At 53.9% G+C, this 12,073-nt stretch overlaps 1 protein-coding gene across 2 annotated transcripts in view; it reads right to left on the bottom strand.

Moving 5' to 3' along the window:
• Nucleotides 1-4,361: 4,361 nt before the first annotated feature.
• TRIM67 (tripartite motif containing 67) overlaps nt 4,362-12,073 on the bottom strand; it is a 61,485-nt gene continuing 53,773 nt past the window's right edge. For both annotated transcript variants that reach the window (XM_025284492.2, XM_044942005.1), the window contains exons 7-10: nt 9,677-9,815; nt 8,010-8,313; nt 6,063-6,225; nt 4,362-4,494 (exon numbers count right to left, since the gene is read on the bottom strand). In XM_025284492.2, the coding sequence (XP_025140277.2) occupies nt 4,429-4,494; nt 6,063-6,225; nt 8,010-8,313; nt 9,677-9,815 (672 nt within the window). In that variant the 3' untranslated portion in view covers nt 4,362-4,428. The remainder of the gene's footprint in view (nt 4,495-6,062; nt 6,226-8,009; nt 8,314-9,676; nt 9,816-12,073) is intronic.

The following is a 12,073-nucleotide window of genomic DNA, read 5'->3' as shown; positions in this document are numbered from 1 at the left end:
ACCAGATGAGGTAGGTTAGTGTGACCGCGCCCACATGCAGGTGGGGAGACTGAGGCACAGAGAGACTGAAGAGGTTTGGCCCCACCCGTACTGGGTTGAAAGAGAGGCATTTCTGATGGCTGAGCCTGGCATTCTCCCCCAAACCCACTCTTCTCTGTTTTATAGTCCATTTAAAGTTCAAGCCGTGGATCAATGAATGTGACTGATGAATAGCCAGGAGCTCCTGGCTTGCTTGAGAAAGAAACACTGTGGTTTCCAGGATTTGCATAGGCCTTAAGTAGCTTCCTGATGATGCCTGATTTGATGTTTTCACCAGTTGAAGGCCACACACCTACTAAGACGTTCCTGTAGCTTCTAGTCAGAAGTGGGCTGGGAAGAATGTGGATGCAGAGTGTTGCTTTCTGGGAATGGTGGTGGGTTGGAGACCCTTCAGAAATACAAAGTGAGACCTGACGGGCTGGCTTCAGTGAGAGGCTCCCCCATTTTCCTGCCCTGTCCTTTCTGGCAGGACACTGCAGACTTGGGAAGGCCTGGTCATGGGTGTTAGGATGAAGCCCACAGGTTTGTGGTTCAGGCTTTCTGGGGACCACAGCATGGACGCCCCACACACCACTCTGCGTGTCGACCAATGACCAACTGCTAGCATAACCCAGTGGTTCTCAGCTGGGGAGTCCCCTGGGCATACTTGGCAATGTCTGTAGATCCTTTTAAAGCTTTTTTTTTTTAATTAGTTTTTTTTTAAAATATATTTTATGATGTATTTTTGGCTGCACTGGGTCTTTGTTGCTGTGTGCGAACTTTCTCTGGCTGTAGCGAGTGGGGGCTGCTCTCTAGTTGTGGGGTGCAGGCTTCTCACTACACTGGCTTCTCGTTGCAGAGCATGGGTTCTAGGGTGTGTAGGCTTCTTGGGCTTAGTTGCCCTGCGGCATGTGGGATCTTCCCAGACCAGGGATTGAACCCGTGTCCCCTGCATTGGCAGGTGAATTCTTAACCACTGGACCACCAGGGAAGTCCTGTAGACACTTGTAGGTGTCACAGCTAACTTGGGGCACTACTGGCGTCCACTGAGGGGAGGTCAAGGATGCTTCTAAGCAGCCTATGGTGCATAGGACAGGCCCCCGCTGTGCCAAATGTCAAGAGTGCTGAGACTGAGAACTCCTGGCATCACCCACAGCCTTGCAATAGTTTTTCAGTGTTGACGTACTGAGTGCTTTGGGGTTTGTATGTGGATACGATACCTCACAGCCGGCAGCAGCTTCATCTATAAGCAACCTACTCACCTGTTCTGAAATGTGCCTTCTCCGGGGACTAAGCCTTTCAACTGAGGCTTGGATGCAAATATCCCTGGAAGAAGTACACACGGCTCCAGCATCCTGGTCCCTTCCTGAGAATGCTCTGGTAGGCAGAGGGCAGGGGCACCAGAGGGGCAGGGGTGCCTGAGGGCGCTGTCGAAACGACAGAGTACGTATAGCGCTGAAGACTCATCCTGGACTATGTACAGTTTGATGGGTTTCAGGTTGGTTACTCTGTGCGGCAGGTGGGATCGTTATTTCCCCAAATAGGACAGAGCAGGAAAAGCGGCTGTGTGTGATGTCTTACCTTGCTTTGAATTAGGAGCTTGGGTGCTATGCAGTGAGATGCTATTGGATAATTTTTAAGGAGATTAATTCTAAAAGGAAAGGCATACACTTTGACCAAACCTGCTCACTAGCAAAGAACAAACTGCAGATCTATGTGGCTGGGGCATTATTTACAATGAAATGGAACTTGACATCTTAAATTAGTTTGAATGCCTTTCTCACTGAAACTGCTCAATAGACAAACACCAAGTTATCCTTCAACCAAAGCATCATCTTGATACCACCTTATGTACAGAGATGACACCATGTTGTAAAGGAAAGGGAATCTGATGGCAGATGAGAACCCCTGCAGTAGCTCTGAACCCCAGGCTTCTTGAGAGCATAACACAAACCATGAGTTGTTGTTGAGTCCCCCCTTCATTCTGTTGGTCCCTCAAGAACATGTGGACCTGCCTTCTCCCTGTGGTCCATTCTTGCTTCTAGAAGTTGTTTTGTGCTGAGGACAGGAGAGTGGCTGTCGGACCACCTGAGCGGTGCTCGGTTTCAGCTGTATTGCTTCTGGCCCCGGAGGAGCCGGGAAAGGCAGGTGCTCGCCTGCTCCTGCACTCACAGGGCCTTGGGGCCGCTGCTGCTGCTGGTGGGAAGGAAGTCATGTTATTCCTCAGGAGGCCTTCCTCCTCCCTTGCCCATCTCCCTCTGACCCAGATACTGCTCTCCCAAGGGTGCCACCAAGTGCAGGCTGATCCCAAGGAGCTCCTCCCCGAAGACGCAGAGCCTGGGTTGCAGGGTCACCCAGCTTCGATGATCCTGGGAGCTCCCAGCCTCTCACCCAGACTCCACTGAAAGGAGCCACTTCTATCGGGCCGTCTGTGGCCGCCTTCCCAGCCACACCTCACTCCCAGCTCACTGGGCTTTTCTTTCCCCAAAGATACTCCAGTGCCGATGCCTCTGGACCTGCCGGCCTTGGCTTCCTGCCCCGGGAAGGCAGAGGCTCCTCTGGGGCCTCCAGTCTTCAAGAACTTTCCCCACCCTCCACGTGGAGTCCCCCAGAACCGTGGCCCCGGAGTGAGATGAAAGGATGCTGGGGGCGGAGAAGAGACAGGCAGCTGCGAGGATGCGGATGCCGTGCGCGTCGCTTGCTGGGCTCTGGCTGGAGCTTTGCGGGGTGCAGGGCACCTCTGTGTGCCCTGGGAACCACCTGCTGGATGGAAAGGAGGAGGCTGGACCTCGACTGAGTGGGTGGCTGCTGGGACCTGGGCAGCAGGGGCTTAGACAGCACCAGAAGACTCCTGCAGATGTGGGCGGCCAGTCTTCCTGGCCACCTTGGTGGGCACAGTTGGGCTGGCAGTCTTCGTCTGGGAGCAGGGGCTTGAGGTAGGATAGTCACATCTGCTGAATAGAGGCTAGTAGGATCTGCACAGCACTGGCCGGGCTGACTCCGAAAGCAAGTGCAGCGTCTAAACGAGCAGGTAAGACCAAGTAGACACAGACAGTGCCGGTTTACGGGCTAAGTTTTATAAAAATCCAAGCCAGCAAATAGACAAGTTACTCCTCGACCTCAAAAATAATGCTTGATAAAATATATTCTTTTAAAAAGGAGAGAGAAAGGCTTACTACCAGTTGGACAGGGAGGTGGCAGGCAACAAGGAAGAAGAGACGGGGAGGAGAGCAGAGGGGCGCAGCTGGGCTCAGACCCTGGAGCAGGCTCTTTTCGACAGGCGGACTCCAGGGAGAAGGTTAGCATTCCCAGCAGGGAGGGGCGGGCTCATCCCGGAGCCCACAGCAGCCACGTGGAGCCCTCACACCGAGGAATGGTGAAGGCCAGGAACACAGCAGCGTCCACTGTTTCCTGACTTCTGCAGAGTGCTGCCCGCCCCAGGGCACAGCCTCCCCTGCCATTGGGCCACTCCTTGTTATCACGATGCTGTCATGGTGGCCGTGGATGGTCTCAAGTGATGGTGGACTGAGTATAACAGGCTTCCCCAGGGCCTCATGTCTCAGGAATCTGAGAGCCTCACAGCTCAGAGGAGTAACTCGGGTTTGCAGCTAACTTCTGGGGGAGCCATCTCCTGAAAAAAGCCATCACCAGGTGGAGACTCAGCACACAGTGATTCAGATTCCAGGGTTTTGTGTTTAAGAACTGAGTGAATGAATTTTAGGAGACTGGTGTGTGTGGGCGCACGTGTGAGTGAGGGGGTGGGGAGGGGAGAGAGACTGGTTGATTAATGAAGGACCTAAGGAAACTGTTTGAAAAAGTTCTCAACAGTTCAATGGGAGCAGCAAAGAGCAAGATGAATAATTAACGTCCCTCTCTGTGCATCCTGGCTTCGTCTGCAAGTGGCGTAACACACTGAATATGCCAGAACTGAAAACCTGAAGGATGACACTTCCTGGCAGAGATGGGAGCCGGCACCCTTTGTTCTCTGAAGTGGTGCATCCAGCAAAGACTTGACACCAAGGATACAGGATTCCCGAGTGTCCCCTGACTCCTGCTCTCAGAATGCTCATCACAGGATCTGCTCTCCCCTTGCCCCCCCACCCCGCCCCCTGCAAAAGACAAGCATTGAAAATAGAAGGCAGGAAACCAAACAAAACCCCAGATACTTCCTCGCTGTCTTGACAAATGTCCTTCGTGTCTGTAATGCCCGGTGGAACGACAGGAAGCACCCATGTTCACCACCCTCTGTGGCCTCAGTGAGCATGGCCTGCAGACATTCTCCATCCCTCAAAGAAAGCAGGTCTCTAAGATGCTCAGCGGCTGCTGGGTTGCACCCAGGATGTGGCTGTGCTACCTCAGGGGTTATGTGAGTGCAGTGAGGGATGGCCACGCAGAGCAGGACCTGGCAGCCTAGTTGCCTGACAGCTTTGGCCGCCCCAGGTTTGTTGGCACTTCCAGTCCCGTGTGCAGAGTGACCTGGAAAAGAAGATGTGGTGATCAGGGGCAGAGCGGCCCTGCGAGCCCCCAATGCACACAGCTCAGCAACCGTGCCCTGCCCTCTGCTCCAGGATCACCAAGGGCAGTGGCCCGGCTTTTCTGTGTTGTGGAATCTGCTATTTATCATGCTTGGCATCACTACCATCAGGCCCAGGAGCTTGCTCCGAGGAGCTGTGCACAGCTCTTTCCTCACAGTGAGAACTGCGTATTGCCTGGTTCCCATGCTGCCCCAGCCTGCAGGAGCCTCGGCAAGGCTGAGGTTCTTTGCTGCAGGAGGAATTTGGCTCAGGATTTATATTTGTTTCTGCTTTCTTTCCTTTCCTACATTTGTTTTCTTAACCCTGTGTAAGAACAGCTCATACTTCAGGCTGCCTCAGAGCTCTTTTGCAAATGAATGGAGATACAAATCAATCAAGAGCTTCCCAGGTGGCACTAGCGGTAAAGAACCCATCTGCCAATGCAGGAGACATAAGAGATGTGGGTTTTATCCCTGGGCTGGGAAGATCCCCTGGAGAAGGGCATGGTAAGCCACTCCACTATTCTTGCCTGGAGAATCCCCATGGACAGAGGAGCCTGGCAGACTATATATCCCATAGACTCTCAAAGAGTCAGACACCTCAGAGACTGAGCACACACATGCATTGGTTGATTTGTGCGTGAGTAGATGCTAAGTTCCTTCTGTCGTGTCTAATTCCTTGCAACGCCATGGACTATAGCCAGCCAGGCTCCTCCTCTGACCATGGGGATTCTCCAGGCAAGAATACTGGAGTGGGCTGCTCACTTCTTCTCCAGGGGATCTTCCTGACCCAGGGATTGAACCTACATCTCCTGCATTGGCAGGTGGATTCTTTACCACTGCGCCACCCCACAAATCAATCAATAAAGGATAATACTCAAAGTCAGTGGACACCTTGAAACAGGGCTTTGCCCCCAACCCCATACTTCCCAGGGGAGGAGCCGTCTGTGGGAAACAAAGGCTGGCACACTACCCACACTTTCCACACTCCCCTCTGTCCTTCACACCCTCATGGGGCTCCTGAGAAGGTGTCCCCCCAGGACTGGACTCGGCCCTGGGAGGATGCTGGCTTTCTGAGGGAACCAGAGGGGCAGGGATGGGATGCGGGTAAATCCTTAGGCGTGGTCTCTCCCCAACTCTCCCTCCTCTTGGAGGAAAGCCACATGAGGCCCAGCACACACCTGGGCACCAGGGCCCTGCAGGACAGGAGGCACCGACTTGCCTGTCTGGCAGCTTTCCCAGAACATGTCATCAGGACTTGCCCGCCTCCTGCACCCTCGCTGCCCCTCCGTTCCCCTGCTTGTGCACAAAGAGCCACGTTAGAGCCTCTGCTGCTTTCAAGGAGCCAAGTAAGGATTCATCACGCTGGAGGAGACTGTCTCCAGGCGCGGCCCAGGTGGGCAGTAAGTAAGCTCCTGGCTGGGCAGCCGTCGGCTTCTTTAGAGCCGTCTTTGTCCAGTACACCTTGGAGGCCCACGGGCAGTGGGGGTTGGGGCCAGCAAGGGGCCCTGGCCCGGAAGGTGCGCAGTACCTGAACGTTGCGGTTGAGGCTGAGGGCCGGCATGAAGACCCCGTCCACGTGGCTGAAGGCCGTGGGGCCCTGCTGCTGCCCGTTGATGAAGAACGTCAGAGTGTGCTTATTCAGGTCCAGCAGCACACCCACGGTGGCCCCCTTGCACACACCGCCTTCGGTCCTGGGGAGAGAAGCCGGGGTGGAGGTGAGGACAGGAGGATCAGCTGAAGGCTGCTGGGGACCCCCTCGCCTGGAAACACAGTGGAGCAGGGAGCCGGTCATGCCCCAGAGCCCGCCGTAGAGCAAAGGACCACAATCGGGACCCTCGTGGGGGATGTTGGGGCGCTGCATCTCATGGTGGTTTGGATTCGCATCCACTGGGCGGGGCGAGTCTCTGGGTGGGCGTCACCCTCCTTCCCGGGGGTGGGCGGGCCGAGTCCGTTAGACTCTCTCCTCCCTTAGCTGAGGTGGAGGTCCGCCTTGACACAGGCGGCTCTGCTCTGATCAGAAAACCGTTTTTGTCCTTTCCTGATGGGGAACGAGCTGGTCAGCTGGAGAGCTGGTCAGCGGATGGTGGGCTGACAGCACGGGAAACGGCGAGGAGTGCTGGGTGGGTGTCGTCAGAGGGCGGAGCAGGACCCGGGGCGGGACACTGCTGGTGGGAGTGCGACTTGCGAGTGGGCCTGTGGCGCTGTTCAGACACTGACCAACAGGTGGCGGTAAGGACCTGCCTGAGGCACAGGAAGGAGGCCCACCCAGCGCCTCCCCCGGGTCTCCAGGCCCAGCCCAGCCCCCTCTCCACCCTTCCCCTAGAACTGGAGCCTGGGTCCTGAGTTAAACCCTGACACCATGCCTAATTAGCCCCAAGACTTGGACATTAACCTTGAGCCCTGATCTCATAATCTGCCAAATGGTGATAACAATCAAACTTTCCTGAGGCCCAAACGAAATCCCATGAGCCAGGTGCTTCCCACAGCACAAAGTAGGCTGTTGATAGATGCTCTTTGTTGTCACCCCCACCCCAGGGTATCTAGGCTTCCGCTTGGCCTGAGCAAGCAGAGAGGGCGCTGCTGGGCCTGGACCCAGCCCCCGGGTGGCATGTGAGCAGACGGCCGGGCAGGCGCAGGGCCAGGCCGCCCAGCCCCAGGGGAGGAGCTGCCTGCTGTCACCCCAGACCTGTGGAGAGGGGGTCACAGCTGCCGAAAAGGCCGACTAGGGGTCCCATCTGCCTTCAGCCCCCGGGGACCCTTCAGCAAGTCCCTGTCCCAGGCCAGGACTCCTGGGGCCATCTGCAGGAGCACTGAGGTGGGCCTGGAGCTCTGAGAGCCCCTGGAGTTGACCCAGCCCAGCGCTGCAGCCCAGGGGGGTTGGTTCCTCGGCGCCTCTCGCCTCTCCCAGCAGGGGTGACGGCCCTCAGCAGACTGGGAAGGAGACCCCACAGTGAGGAGGTGGCTTGGAGGGCCACAACCCTCCAGTACTGGGGCCAGGTTCTCCCCCAGGATTCGAGTTTCCCGTGTCTGGCTTGGTGGCCCCACTCTCCCAGGCCAGCCTCAGGGCAAGGCAGCGCTGGGGCTGTCCGGGTCAGAGCCGGCCACAGTGAATGCCCCGGGGCACTGCACCCCCTCCCTGCCTGTTTCAAGGCCCTGTGGTTGTGTGTGGGGAGCTCCATGGTGACTCAGGCTGGGCTGAGGGGTGTGGAGGAAAGTGGAGCAGAGCCTGGAGGAGAACTGGAGCCCAGGGCTGGTGAGCCTGGCCTCGGGGCTCGCTGAGCAGCCTGCACACCCACCAGCTCCACACTCTGTCATATGCTCCCATCTGGGCTGCAGGCCAGCGGTCATGTCTCCCTGGGAACTGGACACCAAAGTGGTCAAGGACACTGCCCCCCACCGCATCCTGATGAATTTGGGAAGGGCAGGAGGACCCGGACCCCAAGCCTCGTGTCGGGGGAGGGCGGGGGGCACGCACCTGTTGGTGTGAGAGTTGCAATGCATGAACCAGCTGCGGTTGTTGTCCACGTACATGGCCCAGGCCTTGTCGTCCTTGCCCAGCATCATGTCCTTGACCACGCTGGCCCTGGCCACCCCAAAGGCGGGGTCAGGGTGGTTGTCATACCGGTCCACGTGCAGCTCCCAGTAGTGCGCGCCCTTGGAGAAGGCCGCCGTGCCCAGCACCACCCGGTCGTCATAGCTGCTGCAGGTGGCTGTCTGATTGTCGTTGGACAAAATGATGTCCCGGTGCCCAGAGTTGGGGTCAAACGTGAACCAGGCCACTGGAAAGGAAGGGGCGGGCGAGAGGGGCAGGGTTGGGGTGAGCTTGCCGGCAGCCTCTGACCTGGGCTTGCAGACGGACTCACTGACATCTCTCAGGAAGTGCGCACATGGGGTTGAGTGTTCTTCCCTGCTCAATTCACACACGCATGCACGCACATACACATTCATGCTCTCTCCTCTGTGTTCATCCATGTGCCCAATCCCATGACCCCAGCTGGGCCAAGTACACAGACATCCAGGCCCCCACCTACATGCTCTCATGGAATCTTGGTTTCTACAGCACTCATGCACATTTTGGGTGCTGTTAGGAGTGAGGATATGCATCCAGCCCCGCGTCATGGGAGACAGACTTGAGAGGCAGAGAAGTGAAGTGGGGTCACCAAAGCTCCCGCGCTCTGTTCTCCACCCACAGCCTGCTGGCAGGTGAGGGCTTCTAGGGGCACACAGCTGGGGAGCCCACCCCTGGGACAGCACCATCTGCTCATCCCTGGGGGGCGGTTCAGGCTGTCCTGCGTTCCTCAGGGCAGCCAGAGGATGGGCTGGGATAAGTGAAAGTGCTAGTTGCTCAGTCACATCCAATTCTTCGTGACAGTATGGACTGTAGCCCACCAGCCTCCTCTGTCCATGGGCTTCTCCAGGCAAGACTATTGCAGTGGGCATGCCCTCCCTCCAGGCAATCTACCTGACCCAGGGATCAAAACTGCGTCTCTTGTGTCTCTTGCATTGCAGGTGGATTCTTTACCCGCTGAGCCATCAGGGAAGCCCTGGGACAAACATTGACAGTAACACAGGGCTGGTACCCTCCAGGGACCCCTGAGGCCTGATAGGTACGTGTTCGATGTAGCAGACCAGACTCTACATCACCCCTCGACGCTTAGGATTCACATGATCAAAATCCAGCGGAGTGTGGATGTGCTCTGATTGCCTGAATCCTGAAAGGACACAGCGAGGTCTGCAGCACTCAGATCTGAGCTCTGGTACGGGGTGCTCGAGGGGCAAGTTCCTCCTGGCAGCCTCCTGCCTTCTTTTCTCTGGGACATCCCACCCACTCTTGGCCCCTTGGAAGTGAGACTACACAGGGAGTGTAATCTCCCTGTGCCTCTCAGCCTCCAGTCTCACTTTCCAGATCCAGCAAGTGGGGTGAAGGAATGTCTCCTTCCTTTGTGATGGGCGGGCAGGGAGCAAGGTGAGCAGATCAGGGGCAGGGCTGGAGGAGATGGACTCACCCAGCTGCCACCTCTTTCCTTTACCCCTGATGCCTCCCTCACCAGCAACTCACAGATATTCCCTGCCCATCTGTCTGCCCATCTGATACGTGGGCTGGGCCTGAATCTGTTTCCCCTGAGACACCCCAGTGCTCACCGTCAGATGTCTGCAGGACCACAGTCTTACTGTAGGGCCCAACGCCGGAGGAGTTGAAAGCCTTGACCCTGGCGTTGTATGTGCTGTTGAAGTGAAGGCCGTCGATGGTGCACAGGGTCTCCTTGCCAACATACACCTCCTGGAAGAGACACAGACCACTCATCAGGTGCCCCTGTTACGTGGAAAATTTCACTTAGCCACATGTTGCATCCAAAGTGCTATCATCCCAAGAGTGTTATTTTTTTAATTAATTAATCAGTTTTAACTGGAGCTAATTACTTTACACTATTGTGGTGGTTTTTGCCATACACTGACATGAATCAGCCACGGGTGTACATGTGTCTCCCTATCCTGAACCCTGCTCCCGCCTCCCTCCCCATCCCATCCTTCTGGGTTCTCCCAGTGTACCAGCACTGAGTGCCCTGTTTCATGCATCAATCTTGGACTGGACATCTATTTCACATATGGTAATATACATGCTTCAATGCTCTTCTCTCAAATCATCCCACCCTTGTCTTCCACAGATTGCAAAAGTCTGTTCTTTATATCTATTTCTCTTTTGCTGTCTTGCATACAGGATTATCATTACCATCTTTATAAACCCTATATATATGCACTCAGTTCAGTTCAGTCACTCAGTCGTGTCCGACTCTTTGAGACCCTATTAACTGCAGCACGCCAGGCCTCCCTGTCTATCACCAACTCCCAGAGTTTACTCAAACTCACGTCCATTAAGTCGGTGATGCCATTCAGCCATCTCATCCTCTGTTGTCCCCTTCTCCTCCCACCTTCAATCTTTCTCAGCATCAGGGTCTTTCCAAATGAGTCAGCTCTTCCAATCAGGTGGCCAAAGTATTGGAGTTTCAGCTTCAGCATCAGTCCTTCCAATGAATATTCATGAGTGATCTTCTTTAGGATGGACTGGTTGGATCTCCTTGCAGTACAAGGGACTCTCAAGAGTCTTCTCCAACACCGCAATTCAAAACCATCAATTCTTCGGCACTCAGCTTTCTTTATAGTCCAACTCTCACATCCACACATGACTACTAGAAAAACCATAGCCTTGACTAGATGGACCTTTGTTGGCAAAGTAATGCTTCTGCTTTTTAATAAGCTGTCTAGGTTGGTCATAACTTTTCTTCCAAGGAGCAAGCATCTTTTAATTTCATGGCTGCAGTCACCATCTACATTGATTTTGGAGCCCCCCAAAATAAAGTCTGTCACTGTTTCCACTTTTTCCTCATTTATTTGCCATGAAGTGATGGGACCAGATGCCATGATCTTAGTTTTCTGAATGTTGAATTTTAAGCCAACTTTTTCACTCTCCTCTCTCACTTTCATCAAGAGGCTCTGTAGTTCTTCACTTTCTGCCATAAGGGTGTATGGTATTTCTCTTTCTAACTCATTTCATGCTATATAATAGGCACCGACCAGTAATGTTGAAGAAGCTGGAGCTGAACAGTTCTTTGAAGACCTACAAGACCTTCTAGAGTACTGGAGTGGGGTGCCATTGCCTTCTCCAGACCTTCTAGAACTAACACCCCCCAAAAATGTCCTTTTCATTATAGGGGACTGGAATGCAAAAGTAGGAAGTCAAGAAATACCTGGAGTAAAAGGCAAATTTGGCCTTGAAGTACAGAATGAAACAGGGCAAAGGCTAATAGAGTTTTGCCAAGAGAACACACTGGTCATAGCAAACACCCTCTTCCAACAACACAAGAGATGACTCTACACATGGACATCACCAGATGGTCAACAGCAAAATCAGATTGATTATATTATTTGCAGCCAAAGATGGAGAAGCTCTATACAGTCAGCAAAAACAAAACTGGGAGCTGGCTGTGGCTCAGATCATGAACTCCTTATTGCCAAATTCAGACTGAAATTGAAGAAAGTGGGGAAAACCACTAGACCATTCAAGTATGACCTAAATCAAATTCCTTACAATTATACAGTAGAAGTGACAAATAGATTCAAGGGATTAGGTCTGATAGACAGAGTGTCTGAAGAACTATGGATGGAGGTTCATGACATTGTACATGGAGACAGGGATCAAGACCATCCCCATGGAAAATAAATGTAAAAAGACAAAATGGTTGCCCGAGGAGGCCTTACAAATAGCTGTGAAAAGAAGAGAAGTGAAACGCAAAGGAGAAAAGGAAAGATACACCCATTTGAATACAAGGAGAGATAAGAAAGCCTTCCTCAGTGATCAATGCAAAGAAATAGAGGAAAACAATAGAATGGGACTAGCGATATCTTCAAGAAAATTAGAGATACCAAGGGAACATTTCATGCAAAGATGGGCTCAATAAAAGACAGAAATGGTATGGACCTAACAGAAGCAGAAGATATTAAGAAGAGGTAGTAAGAGCACACAGAAGAACTATACAAAAA

The sequence above is a fragment of the Bubalus bubalis genome, chromosome 4 (genome assembly GCF_019923935.1).
Source record: "Bubalus bubalis isolate 160015118507 breed Murrah chromosome 4, NDDB_SH_1, whole genome shotgun sequence".
Classification (NCBI taxonomy): domain Eukaryota; kingdom Metazoa; phylum Chordata; class Mammalia; order Artiodactyla; family Bovidae; genus Bubalus; species Bubalus bubalis.
This window is presented reverse-complemented; position numbering and strand designations above follow the sequence as displayed.